The sequence below is a fragment of the Dendrobates tinctorius genome, unplaced genomic scaffold (assembly GCF_039654945.1).
Source record: "Dendrobates tinctorius isolate UK_male_01 unplaced genomic scaffold, ASM3965494v1 ptg000196l, whole genome shotgun sequence".
Classification (NCBI taxonomy): Eukaryota; Metazoa; Chordata; class Amphibia; order Anura; family Dendrobatidae; genus Dendrobates; species Dendrobates tinctorius.
The window spans coordinates 2,564,094-2,586,879 of record NW_027361863.1 but is presented as its reverse complement, the minus strand read 5'-3'; the positions used below and the strand labels follow the sequence as shown (position 1 = coordinate 2,586,879).

Sequence of the window (22,786 nt, the reverse complement as noted above, 5' to 3'; positions counted from 1 at the left end):
TAGGAAAAGTACCTGCCCCCCCACTGCGTGCATAAAGGACTCACACTAAGCCGCTTCAGGGGCATATTTAAGGAATGATTGTAATTGTTTTTCACTTTTCTTTGCCCTTGAAAATGGCACAGATCTGCTCTCCTTTCCCTGCAAAATGTTAGGCTATAGACAAGGAGGCAGTACTACCATACAATGTACAGGGAGAGACAGGGAGGTAGTACTCTCTGTGCCTAATCTATTAGTAGTGCCACCGCCTCTGCCTTTTATCTGTGCTCGCATCTTCCATAGGGAGAGACATGCATGCAGCACTTACTTTCCCTATATCATTTACAAGAAGAGCCAATAAGGTCGTTCTGTGCTTACATCAGTCACAGGGAGAGGCAATCAGGCAGTGCTATCTGTGCTTTTACAATGAGAGACAAATAGGCAGGACGATCTGGGCCTACTTTATTTTTACAAGGAAAGACAAGTAGGCAATCCAATCTGTGCATGCAACTTTTTTTTTTTTTTTTTTTTTACAAGGAGAGATTATTATTAATTTATTTATTTATATACCACCATTAATTCCATGGTGCTGTACATGAGAAGGGGGGTTACATACAAATTTACAATGACAGACTAGTACAGAGGGGAGAGGACCCTGTACTTGCGGACTTACATTCTACGGGATAGTGGGGAAGAGACAGTAGGTCAGGGGTGCAGCAGCTCTGGTGGTGATGAGGCGGCAGCTCAGGCGGTGGTGAGGCGGCAGAATGGTTATTGCAGGCTGTAAGCTTTCCTGAAAAGATGGGTTTTCAGGTTCCGTTTGAAGGATCCGAGGGTGGTGGATAATCGGACGTGTTGAGGCATGGAATTCCAGAGGATGGGGGATAGTCGGGAGAAATCTTGGAGGCGGCTGTGTGAGGAACGAATAAGTGTGGAGGAGAGAAGGAGGTCTTGGGAGGATCGAAGATTACATGAGGGAAGATATTGGGAGATTAGTTCAGAGATATAGGGAGGGGAAAGGCTGTGGATGGCTTTGTAGGTCAGTGTTAGTAGTTTGAACTGGATTCGTTGGTGAATTGGGAGCCAGTGGAGGGATTTGCAGAGGGGAGAGAGGTGGATTAGTCGGGCAGCAGAGTTGAGGACAGACTGGAGTGGTGCAAGAGAGTTAGCAGGGAGAGTGTTGCAATAGTCAAGGCGGGAGATGATGAGGGCATGTACAAGAGTTTTAGTAGATTGAGGACTGAGGAAGTGACGGATTCTGGAAATATTTTTGAGTTGGAGGTGGCAAGAGATTGGACGTGTGGTTTGAAGGACAGGGCAGAGTCGAGAGTTACTCCAAGGCAGCGGATTTCAGGTGCGGGAGAGAGCATGATGCAATTTACAGAAGTACTATGTGTGCCTGCATCTTTCTTAGGGAAAATCGAGGAGGCAGTACTATCTGTGCCTACACAATTCACAGGCAAAAACAAGGCAGCAGTGCTATCTGTGCCTACATCATGCACAGGGAGAAACAGTGAGGCAGAACTATCTGTGCCTACATTTTTCACAGGGAAAAGCAAGGTAGCAGTACTATTTGGGTCTACATCACTCACAGAGAGAAACAGGGAGGTAGTACTCACTGTGCCTACATCATTTACAGCGGAAAGCAGGGAGGCAGTACTATACATGTTTAGATCATCTATGTGAAGAGACAAGGATATGGTTACTTTTGTGTAAAGATTAATTAAAGCAATAGACAAAATATTTGAGGCAATTGGAGGCTGTGGAAATGTATATTCAGTTAGATGTGGAAGGGTTGTCGATGGGTTGCAAGTAAAGACTTTTTTTTTTTTATACAGCTTCGCTGCTGTAAAACGAAAGTAACCTTACCGCCATGACAGTGTAATGTTCCCCTGTAGGACCCGGTTCTGTTCTCTGGGACACTGAGGATGAATTTGGACCCATTTGACCAGTACACGGATGATGACGTCTGGAAAGCCCTTGAGCTCTCTCACCTGAAACCGTATGTAGAAGGGCTGCAGGAAAAGCTCTTCTATGAAGTAAGTGAAGGAGGCGAGAACCTAAGGTAAGAAGGTAGCAATGGCTTCTATTTTGGCTTTATGCACTGGGGGCTTCTTCTCATCAACAAGTCTTAAAGGGAATCTGTCATCAGGTTTTTGCTACCCCATCTGAGAGCTGCATAATGTAGGGGAAGAGGCACTGACTCTAGAAATATGTCACTTACTGGGAATGATGCTGCAGTTTTGATAAAATCACAGTTTTATCAGATCTACCAGTTCTCTGACTGCTGAGCTGTGTATAACCCCGCCCACACCACTGGTTGGCAGCTGTGTACACTGTGCGTAGGCTAATCAGTGCTGGGGGCGTGGTTGGTCTATATGGCAGCAGGTTTACTAGTCCTCTAGTGATAATCTCCTGCTGATAAAACTGATTTTATCTAAGCTACAGCAAGCAGCCCAGTAAGTGACACATCACTACAATCAGAGTCTTTACCCTTACAATATTCTCTGCTCAGATTAGGTGGCAAAAACCTTGTGACAGATTCCCTTTAAAACACAATTTGCCAAATGGAATTTTTTTTTTTCCAAATTTTGTCATTTTCGTTTTGTGATTTGACACTAATTGTTCTTGTGTGCAGTGTGGGTCAGAGGCAGCTGGTGTGTCTGGCTCGGGCGCTACTTCGGAAATCCAAGATACTCATTCTGGATGAAGCCACGGCCGCCGTGGACCTGGAGACTGATAACTTAATCCAGAGGACCATCCGCAGTGAATTTTCAGATTGCACAGTGTTGACCATCGCACATCGGTTGCACACCATCATGGACAGTAACAAGTGAGAACTGAGTATTACCGATCATCATTAATCATGGGGAACAGCATAGGTGTCAGCACTGACAACCTGTCTAGGCACAGTTCATAGTATCAGTCATTCTGCAATAATTGGAATCTCCAAAAAAAATAGATAAAAGAATTGTGTGAAGGCGAAAGGATTCCAAAAAATGCAACAAGTTTTTTAGATCACAAAATACATACAATGCAAATTATAAAAAACCATATAAAGAGGTACACAATGGTACCATAACATATCAATAGGTGGCTGTGATTGGCCATGTCTACTACTACCTACCTCTGCATTAAGGTCAAAGAAAGGGGGCTGCAGACAAAATCCCCCCTATACCACAAAAGAGAAAAGCGCAAAGGGCAGAACTGCTGTATATCATAAAGTACAAAAGGATCAACCCACATAAGAGATCTATAGAGCGGCAACATACAAGATACATGCAACACAAATATATGTACGAGCGCCAAGGAAAAAGTGCCGATCTGATGAAGCCACATCGATATACCAGTGTGCTCGGGCCTTTTTTCTTGGCTCTCGTACACATTATTGTGTTTTTCTGGTATTTTGCACTTTGCTCTTATGTGGGTTGATCCTTTTATACTTTATTACCATGGAATGCTATAGAGCAGCACTACCCTTTGCACTTTTAGCTTATATTTCGTTTGCTCCTTTCTATGAGTTTTATAGGGGAATGAGGCATATCAGAGCCACCCCCTTGCAGATAATGGTACCTGTATGTAATTTATTTTTTAGGTGTTTTTCATATTTGCAGTGCATGTCTTTTGTGGTCTAATAAAATGATTTGCAATTTTAGGATGCACTTGCTTTACCCTGTTCTTTGTCTTTTTGGAGGTTTTAGTGTCTGAAATTGACTTGTTGCCATCTATCTAGTATATGGTCATTCTGGAATTTTTGCTTGCACGGGGGATAAACCCAGGGCCGAAACAAGGTATTTTGGCACCATATGTAGACGAAGCCAATGACTCTCCAACCCCAAAGCAAAATAATGGGTCAGAGACGAAGTTAACAGGACCTCTAATGCAGTGATTTTCAACCTTTTTTGAGCCGCGGCACACTTTTTATACGTAAAAAATCCCGGGGCACACCACCAACCAAAATGGCACAAAATGACACTAAAACAGTACATATTATACATATAGTTAATAATATAGATTCTAAATGTATTTTTACTCACTCAGTGTGAGGTCCTTTCAATAAATTATTTATTTTAAAAAAGTTAAATAAAAAAGGATAACCCCCTCATATATACAATCCCATGTAACCTCATACATACAGTCCCATGTATTCCCATATATATATATATATATATATATACAGTCCCATGTAAAGTCATACATACAGTCCCACGTATATGAGCCACATAATTATCAGCATATACCATATATATATATATATATATATATATATATATATATATTATATGAGCTGGCGCTTGTACTCCAGCCTCATGGCCATAGTATTTCTCATTGTACCCCTTTATATTGCAGTATATGAGCCACATAATTATCCCTTTCTTTTAGTAATATGCCCCATCATTATCCCCTTCTTTAAGTAATATGCCCCATCATTATCACCTTCTTGTAGTAATATGCCCCATCATAATCCCCTTCATGTAGAAATTGCCCATTCCACTACCTCCATCATTTCCTTCTCCCCACCACCCCATCATTGCCCTCTCCCCACCACCGCCTTCTTATCACCCCCATCACCGCCTTCTCCATTGCCCTCTCCCCATCACCGCCTTCTCCATGACTCCCATCATTGCTTCTCATCACATCCATCAACTCACCTACACACGCACACAAACCTCTCACCTAGACACACACACACACACCCCTCACCTCTCCTCACCGGCAGCTTCCTCTCACTGGCACAGCAGCCGCGGGGCTGAATGATGATGTCATCCAGCCGCGCCGCTGACTGCTGTGTCAGGGAGGAAGCGACACAGGAACACGGGACTGCTGCCTCTCCGACCTGCCGCTCTGCTTGCCTCCACATGGCTAATTTGCATCGCATGTAAATTAGTCATGCGGACACGCGGCACACCCGACCATGTGTCGCGGCACACTAGTTGAAAACCACTGCTCTAATGCACCCCCCCTCCTTCGATGGGTCAGTTAACAAGATTTGATGACCACTTCCACTCAAAAATATCAGCAAAAGTAAAAACAAAAAAGGGGTGTACTTTAGGGATGTGACTTAACAGGCAGTGCACTTTCAGAGTTAGATACAGAATTTTTTTTTTTGCGGACCATTTACACAATACAGGGTAAAAATAACAATTTTCATCCTATATTTTAAATGTCAAACCCAAGGATAGTCAGGGACACTAATGTAGCGCAACTATAACAGGGGCTGTTTGGTTTCAATTAAGGTGTTCAGCATTTGGCACCATTATAGATAAAGGGATACGTCTGATGGGTTTTGCATCCATCATGCAACAAATACAGCTCGTACAAAAATGATGTTGGTTCTGGAGATGTCTTCATGTACTGATGGTGGTTCTGGTGCTGTATTCATGTACTGATGGTGGTTCTGGTGCTGTATTCATGTACTGATGGTGGTTCTGGTGCTGTATTCATGTACTGATGGTGGTTCTGGTGCTGTATTCATGTACTGATGTTTCTGTTGAAACAGTTCATGATTAGGAAACCAAAATAATCATCAGTACATAATTAGGGTACCGGAGCCATCACTAGTACAGGAATATGGCACCAGTAAATAAATGCATTCATGTACTAATGGTGGTTCTGGTGATGTATCACTAGAACCACCAGCTTAAACTTACACCACTTTCATTGATTATTTTCTTTTTTTAATTTACTTACCCCTAATGGTTTTGTGTCCAGAGAACTTTGTGTCTTCACATGACCATAAAGCTCGTTATCTTATGACCTGTGCATAAAAGGGGCTGGCTGACCTGCTTGTTTTAGCATCTGTCTTTGTATTGGCATTGTCAGAAACAGAAAATTCTCACCTGTGCATTGATTTAAATGTTGAATGCTGGAGCAGTCTGGTGTTTATATATCCAGACTATTGTGGAGAATGGGCTGTGACTCGGGATCAATATATGATGCAGCTCTTTCCCTTCCAGAGCTACATTCAAATTTTCAAGCAGAGGTTCACAGAAATTGTGCTACATCGTATCAAAAGTCAGAACGGGTCACAATCCCAAAATGTAGTATTCTATAAAATCATACTATACCTGTATGAGATTTTTTTGTTTACTTGTGATGATCCTGCCTGCATTCAGCCACCACCATTAGAGGGCGCTAATTGCACATGGATTCATTCAGCTAGTATCCAATGCAAGGTGAGCACATAAATTCTGTATGCAGCAAGCTCCTCCTAGTGGTGGCAGATGGTAGCAGCTATCTGCCAGCACATCTCAGACCCGATAGGAGCTACAGTATAAGCCCTGCATCTAGGGGCAGATACCAATGTTGCAACCTGTGCAGCTTCACAGGGGCCCAAGTGATAAGGGGGCCAACTACTGCCTCCAAAGCAGGTGGAATTGGGCATTATGATGAGCTATTGTGCTGGAAAGGGATTCTCTTCTGCATCTATGGTAGGAAGGCAACATCCCCCCCCATCACTCCCTGCTTACACAGGGTCTGGATGCAGCTTACTAATTCCCAAGTGCAGTGCTAAGGGCTATAATGGGGGACATACTGTATATAAAATCCGACCATGCAGCTGCAGGAATTCATTGTATTTCGGTTTTATTCCTTTGCAGAGTCATGGTGTTGGACGCGGGAAAGATTATAGAATACGATAGCCCAGAAGACCTCCTGGCAACCAAAGGACACTTTTCATCTATGGCCAAAGACGCTGGCATTGAGAGCACCAACAACACGTCGCTGTGAGGCCTGGAGGAGGTAGATGTGTCGGGTCGGGCTCTCAATTTGGACTCTTTGAGCATTAATTGGCGCAGACCCAAAACAAACTGGTAAAAGATCCAAACTTTGGGCAAAAAAACAAAAAAAAATAGAAAACTTTTGCGCTGGAGCAGAAGGAAACATTATTGATTGGACAGCAGTTCATAAGGCGACCGAAATTATGCGACGTTATTGAAATTTTAGTAACGGGTGAATGATAGTAATTGTGAGACTTGGGATGTCCTTGAGCACTTAGTAGTCATAAGGCAAGTCTTGGGAAGTCTTAGTGCTACCATAAGCTTATCGAAGGTGATGGACCACATATACCAGCACAACTGAAGGAGATGCCCAAGCATTCTGGTAGAGGAGTTTTTTTTTTTTTTTTTTTAGAGTAAATTATGGTGTGTTAAAGTATTGTGTCTAATAAGCCATATAGAAGCTAATATAAGGCTGGGTGGTATCCAGGTAGGTAATTTTTGATTGTGTAGTTTTGTGCACACAGCTCCTATGCAGAATTATGTGTCTCCATGGTTTCAGACTACAAACAACCCCTCCTTTTCCTAGTTAACCTAAAAGGTAGAAGAAGCTAAAGCAAAATAGATACATTCAGTCTATGAAAAAAAAAAAAAAAAAAAAAAGATAAATGAGGTTGAAAAACAATGGCTTTCATTACAGAAACAGCGCCACTCTTTGTCCACAGGCTGCGTCTGGTATTGCAGATTCTCCCCATTCACTTTAATAATGCAATATCAGACACAGCTCATGTGAAACTACAACTTCCAGCATGCACATCACTACCTCATTTACAATAGTCCTCCCACCAGCCAATAACCCCCAACATTCTCATGTCTCCACCCAATACATTGTAATATGTATGGCTAATTAGACTTCTGTATGGAGTTTGTGCGAATTGCGTCACAGGATCCGGTCCAGCGAGCAAATCAGAAATCTGTGGTTACTGGACAAGATTCCCGAGAAACACCACCTTACCTGCCGGCATCAGTAGCTCTTCTTTTGATTAGCCGGCCTGGCACGATACATCACAATGATGAGGTCACGGCAGGCCGCCTAATCAAAAAAGGAGCCAGGAATGCCATCAGGTAGGAGGTGGTTCTCTGCGCTCCCACGCAGCAAATCGATTTGCACCATCTGGTCCTGTGTAACAGTGTATCATTTTGTCTTATTGTGTCATTTTCGTTTACTCTTTATTTTATGGACAAAATAAAGATTTTTTTTTTAATTTAAAATGTTTTTGTTTCTTTGTTTAATTTTTTTAAAGAAGATAATTTGACTGAATTTCCATGGTATTTGTCACCGAACAGACCCATTAAAGTGGTTGGCTGAATTATCGAATTAAGATTCCTTTTTTTTCCTATAGGGAATTCTGATTAAAAGGAATCCTGTAAATACATGATTTAAACTACTGATATGGGGTTAATATGAAGGTAAATACATTTATAATGCTGCTTGGTTGCCCTACTGAAAGTGCAGCTACTTGTAGAAAATTAACTTATTTCCTCCTTGGAGCCGCCAGCTTTTAGTCACAGCTCATAGAACTCAGAGCTTAGACAGCCGGCTCTGCAGCGTGTATGTGCAGAGTGAGCTGTCAGCCGTCACTTGGAGTATAGTGTGCGGTGACTGTATCCCACTCTTGCATACCCCATGACTGAAAGCTGGCGGCTCCAAGGAGGAAATAAGTTTATTTTCTCCCAGTAGCCATATTTTCAGTAAGGTGGGTGAGCAGCATTGTAATGCTATTTACCTGCAGATTGACCCAATATTTGCAGTTAAATCGTGGTTTTTCAGCGACAGATAAGGTTAATCTGCAGGTAAATAGCGTTACAATGCTGCTCGCCCACCTTACTGAAAGTATGGCTAGTGGGAGAAAATGAACTAATTTCCTCCTTGGAGCTGCCGGCTTTCAGTCATGCGTGGGATACAGTCACGCACTCTACACTGCAAGTGACGGCTGACAGCTCGCTCTGCACATACACGCTGCAGAGCCAGCTGTCAAAGCTCTCTCACAGTGCTATGACTGTAAACGCTCATGCATGCTCCTATGACTGAAAGCCGGCGGCTCCATGGAGGATATAAGTTTATTTTTTTCGGACTCCCATGACAGCACCACGAGAGGGGATCCGCCCTTTAGGAACAGGAAACCTACAGATACAAAAAGGGCGGCACCTCTCCCACGCATCAGTTGGTTTCCTGTTCCTGAGGGGACGGGATCCTACAGAGAACCGGATCCCAGGCCGGCCGGCCGAGACAGGTAGCGAGGGGGTCTCCTACCTCGGCCTGGTGCGGAGCTCCTGGAGGACGCCACGGTGGCCCAGGATGGGTGGCACGGCGGTGGCGTAAGCAGCAGGGAGCGGCGTCCGGAGGAGGTCCGTCTCCAGGGTAAGGCCGCCGCTGGTGAGTATGCCTCCCCGGGGGCTCCCGGCTCCGCAAGTGCGGTGGTATCGGGGGCCGGCGCGCTGCGGGGTGCTGAGACCGGGGAGCGCTACATTCCGGAGCGCCCGGGCGTCCCGCGTGACTTCCGGTCACGCCCTGGGTAACGCAGATAACCCGTATTATAACCACAGACGCTAGTCCATCCGGTTGGGGGGCCCATATGGGGAACATAGTGGTACAGGGACATTGGGATTCTGATGCTGAGATCTCATCCAACCAGAGAGAGCTATTGGCGATAGAGAGGGCAGTCAAAAGACTCATTATGTACCTACAGGGCCATCACGTGAGGAAACTCTCGGACAACCAGGTAGCGGTAGCATATGTCAACCACCAAGGTGGAACCCGCTCCAACGCCCTGATGCGGATAGCAGAACGTCTCCTTCAGATAGCAGAGGAAAGTTTTCTATCTTTAACAGCCCTCCACATCAAAGGAAAAGACAACGTGAAGGCAGACTTTCTAAGCCGCAAGGCTCTAAAGCAAGGAGAATGGGCTTTGAACAGGGATATTTACCACCAGATTGTCAGCAGATGGGGTCGGCCAGAGGTAGACCTCTTTGCCACCAGAGAAAACAGAAAAGAAAAATCGTTCTGCTCTCTGAATCCCAGGGAAAATCCACTGGCAGTGGATGCCCTCCTGATAAGATGGAACTTTTCTCTGGCATACGCCTTCCCACCATTAAATCTTCTACCTCTGGTAGTAAGGAAGATCAGGGAAGATCGGGCAAGAGTCATATTAATTGCCCCATTCTGGCCCAGGAGGACCTGGTTCGCATGGTTGAGGACCATGTCGATATGCGATCCCTGGGTACTGCCAAACCTTCCGGATCTCCTCTACCAGGGGCCAGTCAGCCACCCGCAAGTAGCGGGACTCCATTTGACCGCGTGGTGTTTGAGAGGACACTATTAAAGCATAGAGGGTTCTCCAAGAATTTAATTGATACCCTCCTAAAAAGCAGAAAACTGACTACCACTAACATCTATGCTAGGACCTGGAAGCGATTCCTGTCCACCTTTCAGTTTGATGTCAAGAACGGAATTCCCACGAAACATATTCTGGAGTTTCTCCAGAAGGGTCTCGAATTGGGTCTCTCCACAAGTACATTAAAAGTACAGGTTTCAGCCTTAGGAGCCTTGTTTGCATGTGATATTGCCAATAACTATTGGGTAGCAAGGTTCATCAAAGCGGCGGCTAGATCGAGACCCATACACAAAGACAGATGTGTGCCTTGGGACTTAAACTTAGTCCTTACAGCCATGACAGAAAGTCCGTTTGAACCTTTGGATTCTGCCTCATTAAAGATTATATCTCTTAAGGTAGCATTTCTAGTAGCGATAACATCCGCACGTAGAGTGAGCGACATACAGGCACTTTCCAGATTGCCCCCTTACACAGAGTTCTTACAGGATAGAGTAATCCTAAGGCCAGATCCAGCATACCTTCCCAAGGTAGCATCACAATTTCACAGGACACAGGAGATAGTTCTGCCTTCCTTCCAGGGTTGTGGAGTCGGTAAGCCAAACCTGCGACTCCGACTCCTCAATTTCCCTTACACCGACTCCGACTCCAACTCCGACTCCGACTCATATTGCTTATATTTAAGTGAAAAATGTATTGTAGTACAATGTGAACCTCAGACATTTAATCATTTTTATGATCCAATAATCAAGATATTTAGATAGAACAGAATATATATTGGTGTACTACCCGGTTTTCATTCTTTTTGGTACAGATACGATATGGATAGACAGATATGGATAAATGGATAGATAGAGCAGATTTCTAGTCTGCTTTTGCTATTGAGTAACATTATCTATGAGCTCAAAAACCTTTCAGGTGATGCAGTTTTTTAAAAAGATGATCAACTTTTGCAGCTGAAAAACGTATCCTCAAAAAACACAGGAAAAACGCTGTGTGTGAATGTAGCCTTAGATCAGGAATATAACAGCCATTTATAGGACATTTCATAACTTTCCCAAACTCCTATGAAAAAATATTCAGCACATCCTGCATTGAATTACTGTACCCAATTTATTATATATTTTAGGAGTCGGAGTCGGTCCATTTTATACCGACTCCAACTCCGACTCCACCAAAATGAGCACCGACTCCGACTCCACAGCCCTGCTTCCTTCCTCCCTAATCCGACCAACCCTAAGGAGCAAAAACTTCAGCATTAGATATTAGGAGATGCTTACTGAAATATTTAGCAGCCACGGATCCTTGGAAGAAGGAGAATGCATTATTCCTATCCTTCCAAGGTCCCAGGAAAGGTTGTAGGGTATTGAAACGCACATTATCAAGGTGGATTAGGGGGGCTCTCTCTCTTGCCTACACAGCAGGTGGAGGTCCGGCTCCGTAGAACCTGAGGGCGCATTCCACTCGTGCCATGGCATCATCTTGGGCAGAAAGATCTGGAGTGTCAATTGATCAGATATGTAAGGCGGCCACCTGGTCATCTCCTTCCACCTTTTTTAACCACTACCTGTTAGACATGGGTGCCTCCTCAGATCTCACCTTTGGGCTAAGGGTGCTGCAGGCTGTAGTCCCTCCCTAAGTTAGTTTACATCTCTGTAATTCTCTCGTGGTGCTGTCATGGGAGTCCGAATAAAGTATTAAGTTACGTACCGGTAACGGTATTTTTCGGAAGCCCATGACAGCACCCTTAGTTCCCTCCCTTGTTCACATATAGGGGTGCACTCCTTTAGATGATTGTCCACAGTTTACTGTATGTGGGAGATGGTATAAAAATATTTCTGGTAAATAGGGTAGATAGGTTGTATATATTATATGTTGTGTACTAACCATGGTAGCCTCTCAAGCTCTGTAATCCAACTGATGCGTGGGAGAGGTGCCGCCCTTTTTGTATCTGTAGGTTTCCTGTTCCTAAAGGGCGGATCCCCTCTCTCGTGGTGCTGTCATGGGCTTCCGAAAAATACCGTTACCGGTACGTAACTTAATACTTTCTCCCAGTAGCTGCATTTTTTCAGTAAGGCGACCAAGCAGCATTATAGTAAATTATATTTACCTGCAGATTAACTCTATATGTGCATGGAAGCTGCATTTTCCAAGGTGACAGGTTCCCTTTAATAGAGGAGGAACCTCATCTTTTACCCAGACTAAAGAGCGACCTGACAAACTGTCTGGCTCTCTGGAGGACTAGTTATGTCCATACATTTAATAGAGAGTTTCCTATTTTCAATTGGAAATGTGTAATTCTTCATTTCTCCTGTGATGGCGCTGCAGGGATGCAAATCTAATTCAATCAGACCAGTCAAATTATCTTAGAATTCAGTGGAAACTTGTAAAACCTTCTGGATTATCAGATTAATGGAAGTTTACAGTATTTTATAGAGCAAAATTGGGTCGAAAAAAAAAAAAAAAATCCAAGACCACAACGTAATGAATATATCTGAGGTTTATTGGTTCCATTATAGCATTGCACAATAGGATCAAACTTGATTTTCCTTATTGAACCACATCCTCTAAAAAGTGGAGCAGGAAGACCCCCTCTCTTGTCCACCCCAATATCTGTCTCCCCTCCCACTTCCAGGGGAAAAAAACCCAAAACACAACAGTATAAAAAATACACAAAAAAGTATCAATAATGTACAACATTTGTTCTAAACACAAACTATATCAATAAAAAGAAATCTAAAAAAAAAGGTGCCTATGTGGAAATGTGCAAAGGCTACGTCTGTAAAAACACATAAAATGAGAAAAATAATAATACAAATAATACAGAACGGATAATTACACTCCCTTCAGTAGTCAGATGTGAATGTTCATGGTATTACTTGCTTACAAGTGTCTGGTCTGGGTGATGCACATCGTATGGAAGGCGTCATTTCCTAAGAAACTGCATATTGTGAAGAGGCCGGAGATTAGTGATCCATCTTGGTAAGTTACGTCGTCTCTTTGAAAGCGTTATCCCCTGGGATAGTGGATAACTTGCTGATTACTGAGGGTCTGACTGCTGGGACCCCCAGGAATCCCTAGAACAGGACTTGAATGGAGATCTCTATTCCTTGGCTATTGGACTGTAAGAGAAAGTGGTTATTGACTGCAGTCCCATAGACAGTGAATGCGGCATGTGCACATTCACTCCATTCAAGATGGGGATCTCCAGAGCGCCATTATCTTTTTGGGAGGGGGTTCTCAGAATCACAAGTATTCCCAGCAATCAGTCAGCATGTTAACCCCTTATCCAATGCATAGGGGATGACTTATGACCTTGGACAAGGAGGGGGGGGGGGGAATCCTTTATTCTGGGGTTATTTCACTTGCAGGACTCATGTAGTAGCACAGACCCATAGGGGCAATGGGATAAAAAATAGTCCCCACTCCACTGTCCATTGCTGGGTCTCGTAGTGCGGTAAAACCTCGTTCACAAATTTGCCTGCAGTATCTGACACGGCCATGGACATGACTGGCGCTGTTCCAGAAAAAAAAAAATTCACACGACCCTTTTAAGGAATTCAACATTAACAACCAATGATCTGTCTGCAGCTGCCAGGAAACCCTATGGGCCATGCATTAAGTTACTAGCAAGTGGCGGCTACACACGTCTTAAGGCATCACTCGTGCCCTTCTCAGTACAGCGTTCAGAAACAAAAGGTTTAGCTGCTTTCTTAAAAAAAACAAACAAACACAAAAAAAAAAAAAAAAACAGTGCCGGGTTGTGTCTGACATTGAGCCCCATTCACTTCAACCAAACCGAGCTGCAATACCAGAGACAACCTGTAAAGAAGAGTGGCGCTGTTTGTAGAAGCAGCCATTTTTACATGTCAATTACAGCCCCTTCAATTGTGGTTCCTTGAAATTATTATTAAGACTCTCTCTCCAAAAAATAAAAAATTTATATATATAATTCCTGGAAAATAGTAATACTGCTTTGCAAACTGCAATCAGCACCACACACTGGAGAGAATGTCACTAGTATCTGGCGGGCGTTCCCTGAAAAGTCATCGCTTTATGGAAAACGTAAAGCAGAGATTCTCAAATATGTCTATTTAAATAATATTAAAAAAAATGGTAAGTGCCGTGACTCATCAAAAGAGTACCCGTGTTGGCTGCAATGCGATGGGGGCAGAGACAAGTTTAATAATTTTTTTTTTTTTTATCGGCACCCAGAAGTGATACACAACCCTTTATTACTCTGTTGTGACATTTTGCTGTGAAATGTATATAAAAATGTGACCACAGCGCCACACCTGTCTGCAGGTTGTTTCTGGTATTGCAGTTCAGTCCTGTTCACTTGAATGAAGCGGAGCTGCGATGCCAGGCACAACCCATTGGCAGGTGTGGTGCTATTTTTTTGGATGAGATTTTGTACAAGTCCTCCAATATCTATGGAAGCTCTAAAGTTGGGTGTGCCAAATCAGTAACGGGGACCCCCCACCTTTCACGTGCCACCTATAACACTGAGGTTTTCGTATGTCATCTAATAGGCCTGGATACAACTCCAAGCTATGCACTCACTATAGCCACGGCACTACAGAGCCCAGCATGACCTTAGTTTGGTGGATACAGCAGGTGGAGCGTCGCTCGGAGAACCCCAGATTAAGCGGCCCATATTTAATAACTCTGCTTGCTGTGTCGGTGCGATGCACCAGCCAGATGCCACACACGCACCGTCGCACCCCTTCCTCTTAGTATGGATGTTACGTTATATAAAACCACATTCTCTGTAAATGTTCAAGCGATTTCAGCAGCAAAAAAAAGTAAAAAAAAATCATCTCAGAAAAAAAAAAAAAAGGCACAGATTCTGTCCTAATGGTTGGAGAAGGGTTGCCGGTTTTCACGTGTACTCCGTTTTCCGAATGTAGTTGGATGGGACGTAGCCCCGCCTTCCTTCCACCTCGGCCAACCACCATTCACCATTTCCATTCATATCTCTAAATTCCAGGATCTTAAGTCTCTGATTGGCTGCGACTGACAGTTCGTTTGGAGAACGCGCTTTAAATGAGTAAACTGCATAATACACCTAGAAAGACAAATAGAAGGATTGTGTCAGCTCTTTTACTTCAGCTTCAATATGCGATATTCCGTGTTTTTTCTTTTTTTTTTTTTCTAGAAACGCCCTGCTTTTCTACAGGCGTATGTCTGGTATGTCAGGTCAGAACAAAGCTGCAATGCCAGACACGGCCTGTGAACAAAGAGGCGCGCTATTTCTGAATTAAGAAAGTCTTTTGTTTTAAATTTAGAAATCCTATAGAAATTAGCCAATTACTTCGCAGAACAAAGGTACTAATAAAGCTGGAGGTTTCTGTGTGAAGCGTGCTGTATGGTTGAGATTTTGTGTTGGTGCAAAGTCCAATTCTACCAGACAGACCAGGAGCAGACATATCATTGGTGCAACATGTGCAGCCGCACGGGGAAGGGGGTAGCTTCACCTTCAAATCAGCAAGCAGGTCCTGACAGACACAAAAAGGGGCCTCTTCCTCTTATGTCTGCCACCGTGTGTGTGTGTGGACTGTGTGCGCAGCATGTGTGCGTATGTGTATGTGAACTGCATGCACAGTGTGTGTGTATATGTTTACTGCATGCGCCACGTGTATGCGTACTGCGTGCACAGCATGTGCGTATCTGTATATGTGTACCGCGTGTGCGTGTGTACTGCGTGCAGAGCGTATCTGTATATGTGTACTGCAAGCACAGCGTGTGTATATGTGTACCGCGTGTGTGTATGTGTACTGCGTGCACAGCGTGTGCGTATCTGTATATTTGTACTGCGTGCACAGCATGTGTGTATATGTGTACTGCGTGCACAGCATGTGCGTATATGTGTACTGCGTGCACAGCATGTGCGTATATGTGTACTGCGTGCACAGCATGTGTGTATATGTGTACTGCGTGCACAGCATGTGTGTATATGTGTACTGCGTGCACAGCATGTGCGTATATGTGTACTGCGTGCACAGCATGTGCGTATATGTGTACTGCGTGCACAGCATGTGCGTATATGTGTACTGCGTGCACAGCATGTGCGTATCTGTATATGTGTACCGCGTGTGCGTGTGTACTGCGTGCAGAGCATATCTGTATATGTGTACTGCAAGCACAGCGTGTGTATATGTGTACCACGTGTGTGTATGTGTACTGCGTGCACAGCGTGTGCGTATCTGTATATTTGTACTGCGTGCACAGCATGTGTGTATATGTGTACTGCGTGCACAGCATGTGTGTATATGTGTACTGCGTGCACAGCTTGTGTGTGTACCGTGTGCACAGCGTATATGAGTGCGGCCTGCACCCTCCTGTGTCTACGTAGTTGATTGTACTCTTATAATTGGCAGTAGAGGGGAGCATTACACCATACATAACTGCTGTAGACACAATATATCATATACGACATGTAGAGGGAAATAAGCCAGTTCATTCTAAATCTCTTATAAAGATAGAGGTCATCTTATAACAAAGGCGACTGTCTAAAAGCTATCGAGTCTCACCTGGTTCCCTTCCAAATCACATCCCTCTGGTTCCAGTTCGCTTCCTACGGGTGAAGGAGTCTTTCTTCTATACATTTTGCGATTAGCAGCATTTAACCCTTTGTCTCCGTTGTTCTGTAACGCCGAGACGCTTCCGTTGTCGGTTTCGCTCCCCCTGTGCTTAGAGTCACTCTGTTCGGCACTGTCTGTGGTGATCGTGTTCTCCTTTACCATAATCCGTGGTAATGGAGCAGAGTCTGTTTCACTAGATCTTCTTGAGGCAACTTCAGCAGAAGAAAAAGATTTGGAAGAAATGTTGGCGTCTTGGTGCCCGCTGCTCGGCATGGAGGACTCCACTGAAGACTTTGTGGTGGAAGCAGTGGTAAAACTCACTGAGCCAATAGTTGGGTTGATGGTTAAAGTGCTGTTGCTGTTCTGCCTTGAGAAATTAGGAGATGAGCCACCGTAGCCGGACTCGTTGGAGGAATGGCTGCCGATAGATGCATCTGAATGGCTGTGCCGGGTATTGTATGGCTTCAAGAAGGAGCTGTATACAAAACCTTTTGTCACTGTAGGAGGAAATAACACAATGTAAGATTAATGGGTGACTTCTGCAAGGTCCAAGAGTCATTAGTGACAAACCGTGAGTAGGATCTTCATGAGCTTCCATTGGCCATTCATTATTGTTATTTATCATACAATGGGGGACACCAAAAGGGACCAAAATCTCTAAAAATATAACAAAGTCACCAAATCAAAGGTGAAGATCTAAGGTCTAGAAGCAAAAACCACCTAGGTCCACCAGCACTCGATGAGGGACTCGGCCTATTTTGCTGTTTGATATGCATATATAAAACCAGTGGAAACATGTGAATAAAGTTTCTTAAAGGCAGGGTCAGTACAGCGAGGGAACAAGTGGGAACAGGATCTGAGGCTTTCACAAAATTCTGGATCTAGAAGCCCACCACCCAAGTAACCAGGCTGATCCTTGTCCTTCTAGTGACACTCCTGGCAGTAATATTTAGCATACTCTGTCCATCCCAACTCTTGTAAAAATGGGGCAAACTGTTCTGCTATCCTATTACACTAGGAAAAGCAGAAACACGTGCGTGTACCTCTCCTTTAAAGCTGGTCACTTGCTATCCGAGGACCAGGTCAGCACAGATCAAGAAATCAAATGGTGGCTTCCTCCAACCAAATTCTGGCCATCCCTACTGAGTAACTGCACTTTGGGGCATGTCAAAATTTTGATGTGTGAGGGTCTGAATGCGGAGATTCCCCCCGATTGATCACCAAAATAAAGGGGCAGATGCATTTACCAAACCGCTCCTCTTGGAGACTGACAAGTCCATACTCAGCTTACAAGGAGAAACTGCACCCGACTGAGCGCTTCTGCCCCACCATTTTAAAGACCACTGGGTGGGGGGGGGGGGTTTCAGCACCAGGACCCTCATGTTTCCAAACTTCAGACATAAAGTCAAGATGCAGTTAGATTTTTAAGTGTATGTCCACCTTTACCTCTCTCTGGGCTTTTTATAGAGAAATATCAGAAAGTATGTTGACTAGTGGTCTTGTGAGATAGATCCCCTCAAAAATCACAAAGAGTAATGCCCCTGTTAGCATTCATGAACTAAAACAAAATAAATCTGCATATCTTACCGCCATTGTCTACCAGCCAGCGATTTTGACTACCCATTGGGTCCTGCTGTTTAATTACGCCAACCAGGTCCCCCTCCTGCACACAAACGTCCAGGTCCTGGGCAGCATTGAAGTTGCGCTCAGCCTGGTAGAGTTTTTCAGGTGGGTATCTAGCAAGTAAGAGCGTCCGATGTTCATCCAGCTGCGGGATATATTTGGCCTGTGGAGGTAAAGGACATACCATAAAGAAGAGAAGGCGACACACCAAATGTATATTGCATCCCTGCTGCAGCCGCACATCACTCACCGGACTCGGTACAGTCTTTCTAGCAGACTGGCGTTCAATAGTTTTCCTCTCAAAAGGCTTCTTGGCCGGAGGAGGGTTCTCTGGGAAGAACGTGAAGACCTGGAGCTGTTGTAGGGCCTTGCCGTGCTCCTCTTGGAATAATGCAATGAGGTTCCCCTCTCTTCCTCCGATCCCCAAAAGCTGGGAAGAAACAAATATGAGTCAATACATGGAAATATCATGAGAACAGAGCGCCACTATTGGCCATGGGATGTATCTGGTATTGCATCTCTGACCCACTGAACTGATAGTGAAACCAGTACAATGAGCAATAGTTTAGTACAGATAAAACATTTAATGGCTGCAATCCAATAAAAAGGCAATGCAATGTGCCAGGAACTATATACTGTGTGATTGCATGCATATGACATGTCTGGCCTCCATTTTGCACAACTGGGCAAGTGACAGGGCCAGAATGCCCTTACTATTTGGGTGCACAGGTAGCTGCTGCACTTGGCTGGGGCATCGATAAGCCCTCTTCAATATGCAGTATTATAAATGACACTGTACATGTAGAGGAGGGGAAAAGATAATATGTTGCTGTGCAAAAGTAATAATTTTTAAAGGCATAATAACCTGCCATCCTACAGCCATAGGATTACTGTGAAATAATAACATTCTAAAATCACCACTAGGGGGAGCCCGCTGCATACAGATGTATACAATTCCAACTGAACTAAATCTATAACTTTTGCAGTGAGCTCCCTCTAGTGGCTGAATGTTTGTTGTTTTTTCCTCTGACTTTGTACCTGTTTCTCTGGAAGTGTTTTTAATAAGATATTTTCATTATCCAAACTCAGTTCATATCCATTTAATTTGGATGAGAAATTTTATTCAGACTGAATTGAATCTACCAAACGATTTAAAGGATTCAGTCTGAAACAGATTCTGGGAGATTCGCTTATCTCTAATCAGACCAAGAATCAATGGACCAAAAATTCGTAGTGGTTCATAGAATGAGATTTGTGGCAATGATCCCATAAAACAGGGGTAACATCAATGAAGATACAATCATGGATATTACAGGAGGTGATCGGACTTACTGATAGAAGAGGTTTTAGTTCCTCGAGGGCGAGTTTCACAAAGTCACAATGGGCGTTGGCATAGCCCCGGACGCAGCTGGCAAATAACTCCTTGGCGAAACTGTGAAATTTGGGCAGCTCATCCAGGAGCTGAGCGTTCAGAGCTTCATAGTTGTTTCTGGCCGACTGCAGCTCTTCCAGCGTCCTCTTGTCCTTCAGCTTCTCCGCTCGCTCCGTGCAGTTGTGATAATCTAGGAGTTTGTCGAAACGTTTCTGCACCAGCTTGTGAGGTCCAGCAAACATTGTAAGGAGCTGATTCAGGGGCGAGATCACCAACTTCTCAGTTCTTTCTTTCTGCGAGGCAAAAAAAATATAAAATAAGGCCATAACCATTGCTATACCCTTGTATATCTATATTTCTCAAAGGGCTTGTCATTACGTGATAGCAAGCGTCTATACTCAGCACAAGCCTCTTTGTGTGGTACATACAGTAGAAATTCTACTGATTTTAATAATTATGTAATGCATCATTCCTCCTGTGGAGGCGCTGCAGGGAAATTAAAACTTGATCATAGCTGATCATTGGATTTCACAGTAGCAGGACAATTTGTAACCATCTCATTTCGGTAAATCCCTGTAATGTACATCTCATTAGAGATGAAGGAATCGATTTGCAGGACTGTGGGCTAAAAGAACAGATCTATAGTCAGTGTCTGCTGGACTAGAGAAGCGAGAATCACTCACCCCCTACCAGTCAAATTCCCCAGCTCATCTTTTGATTAACTGACCTGGCAAAATGTCAGACAACGCTGCGCCAAGCCGGCTAATCAATAGTGGAGCCGGAGATGCCGGCAAGTTAGAGTAGATTCAGAGGGCTTCCCCAGTCCGGTGGACACCGAGTACAGACCTGGCAGCTGGACCTGGGTCCTGCAAATTTGTTCATGAATTCGTCACAAGCATCACAAAAATATTTAGATTTGCCCCAGAATATTGATTTTCGCAAATCTAGCAAAATGGCGGCCAACGTTTTGTTGGATTCTTTTAAGGTCCGGAAATATAGTCACCTGTCCTAGGCCTGCTTTTCACCTTTCCTACCACCACCGTTCCCCTGCCCAGTCCTCTGGTCTTCTAGCAGACAAAGTGGTCAACGAAATATGTTGCACCTCACGTGACCACATGCGGCCTAGACTGGGATGTAAGACCAGAAGACTTGAGGTTGGAAAAACCCAAAACTGAAGGGAGCTGTGGCGGCTGGACGAACCTAGGACAGGAGAGCATATACCATGATAAATGTTTATGATTAATCTCTTCCCTACCCTCTGCTTATTATACTTTGGGGTCTGGAGGGATTTCAATACATAACCATATTGCTTTCGATTTGGTCAAAATTTTATTTTTTTTTCAGCCCAGCTGGATGAATCCAACTCGAAACAAATATTTTAAAAAAGTGCTCATCTCTAGTCTCCATGTCAAAACAATTTAGCTAGGAGTGACTGCGTGATCTCTTTGCACATAAGGACTTGTATGGGTAAGATCCATTCTGGTGGCATTATGACCCTTTCTTGATCTACAGTGATTTTTGGTGCCCTAAATACAAGTGTTTTATTAGTGGCAGCTTCTATTTTATGATATCTATTCATCTGATGTTTTTTGTATTGTTTCCATTCTGTAGTGGGACTGTAATAGTGTAATACTTATGGGTGTCTATTAGGGGTTAATTTCCCGGTCCACAAATGATTTGTATGTAATTTAGATCTTGTACTGTTCGTGTCTTTCACTTTTTGATTCTTTGGTCCATTTAATTATTTTGTTGAATATGATATTGTGTTATATTAATTTAAATAAAATCTTTTTTATATTTTAAATGGGGTTTTTGTACTCCTTTTTCTGTGTGAGATATATATATATACACACACACACACACACACACACACACACTGTATATATACACACATGCATCATATAAATTTTATATATATATTATGTGTAATAAATATTACGCACATATACACACACACAGATTTCTAGGACAGCAACTCACAAAGTCTGTGAAAAGCTTTTCGCTGATGTGGCGATGAGCCTTCTGAAACTTCTCCAGGTCACTGGTTCCTTTGTCTGTGTATACATCCCACATACTCATGGCGGCCAGAACCTTCACACAGGCAGATTCCTGGAAAACATAAGAAAAACCTCTTGGAAAATGTCCCTGACAATGAAGGCTGGAAACGACACTGTAGGCCTCATGTATTTTCTTTGTTGCCCATAGCAACCAATCAGAGCACAGCTTTCATTGATTAAACTGCTCTGGTAAATTGACAGCTGCTCTGTGATTGGTTGTTATGGGCAACAAATACAGATTTTCTTCTAGACATTTTTGTTCATCAATCTTTCTTGTGTGGGGACAACAAAGTGGTTACTACATATCCCCAAATGTCATTTTATACCTCCCTGAAAGGACCATAATGACTTCAATAGTAAGGCTGGGATTACACAACCGTGTGTGATGCGAGAAACTCGCAGGAGTCTCTCGCATCAACATCCAGCACTGCCACCGGCACTCAGGACCGGAGCTGTGGCTGCACAGAAAAACATGGAGCCGCACACTCCGGTCCCGAGTGCCGGGTGTTGATGCGAGAGACTCGTGCGACTTTCTCACATCACATATGGTAGTGTGATCCCGGCCTAATAGGAAAACACTGTGCTTCAAACGTTGACAGACACGTAGACTTAAAGTTTGGCACTTGCCTCAACGATTTTGAAATGTGCCAAATATTCTTGAAGATGCCATTTGTGGTGCACATATATAAGAAATACCAATATGTTGCAACATGTATGCCATATAGGCCTGTCATATGAATTCACTACAATTTTCTTAGAAAAACATGGCTGCTTTCATCCAAAAATAGCACCAAACCAGTGCATTGGTTATGTGCTGCCTAAGTTTCTCTGCGCCGCAGGCGGGAGCGTCATGCTAGCCGTACCATCACCAAGAACAATGCTGTGTCGGATGGAGTGGTGTAAAGCTGCAGCGACTGGACTCTGGAGGAGACGTGTTCTGTGTCTGATAGAGGAGTCTGGGCTTGGTGAATGTCAGGAGGATGTTACCCCCCTGACTGCATAGTGCCCGCCATACAGTTTGGTGGAGGATGATAATGCTATGGGCTTGTTTTTCAGGTTTCAGTCT

The 22,786-nt window shown here is 43.8% G+C and overlaps 2 protein-coding genes across 7 annotated transcripts in view; one reads left to right on the top strand and one right to left on the bottom strand.

The window, feature by feature from the left end:
• ABCC2 (ATP binding cassette subfamily C member 2) overlaps positions 1-7,964 on the top strand; it is a 51,810-nt gene extending 43,846 nt beyond the window's left edge. Inside the window, exons 30-32 of the mRNA XM_073552794.1 lie at positions 1,875-2,041; positions 2,615-2,809; positions 6,576-7,964. Coding sequence (XP_073408895.1) covers positions 1,875-2,041; positions 2,615-2,809; positions 6,576-6,705 — 492 coding nt within the window. The 3' untranslated portion in view covers positions 6,706-7,964. The remainder of the gene's footprint in view (positions 1-1,874; positions 2,042-2,614; positions 2,810-6,575) is intronic.
• Positions 7,965-12,566: 4,602 nt separating this feature from the next.
• The window catches only part of DNMBP (dynamin binding protein), a 120,181-nt gene continuing 109,961 nt past the window's right edge, over positions 12,567-22,786 (bottom strand). For all 6 annotated transcript variants that reach the window (XM_073552790.1, XM_073552788.1, XM_073552789.1 and 3 more), the window contains 6 exons: positions 21,644-21,772; positions 19,624-19,956; positions 18,542-18,721; positions 18,256-18,454; positions 16,618-17,165; positions 12,567-15,152 (listed from right to left, as the gene is read on the bottom strand). In XM_073552790.1, the coding sequence (XP_073408891.1) occupies positions 14,967-15,152; positions 16,618-17,165; positions 18,256-18,454; positions 18,542-18,721; positions 19,624-19,956; positions 21,644-21,772 (1,575 nt within the window). In that variant the 3' untranslated portion in view covers positions 12,567-14,966. The remainder of the gene's footprint in view (positions 15,153-16,617; positions 17,166-18,255; positions 18,455-18,541; positions 18,722-19,623; positions 19,957-21,643; positions 21,773-22,786) is intronic.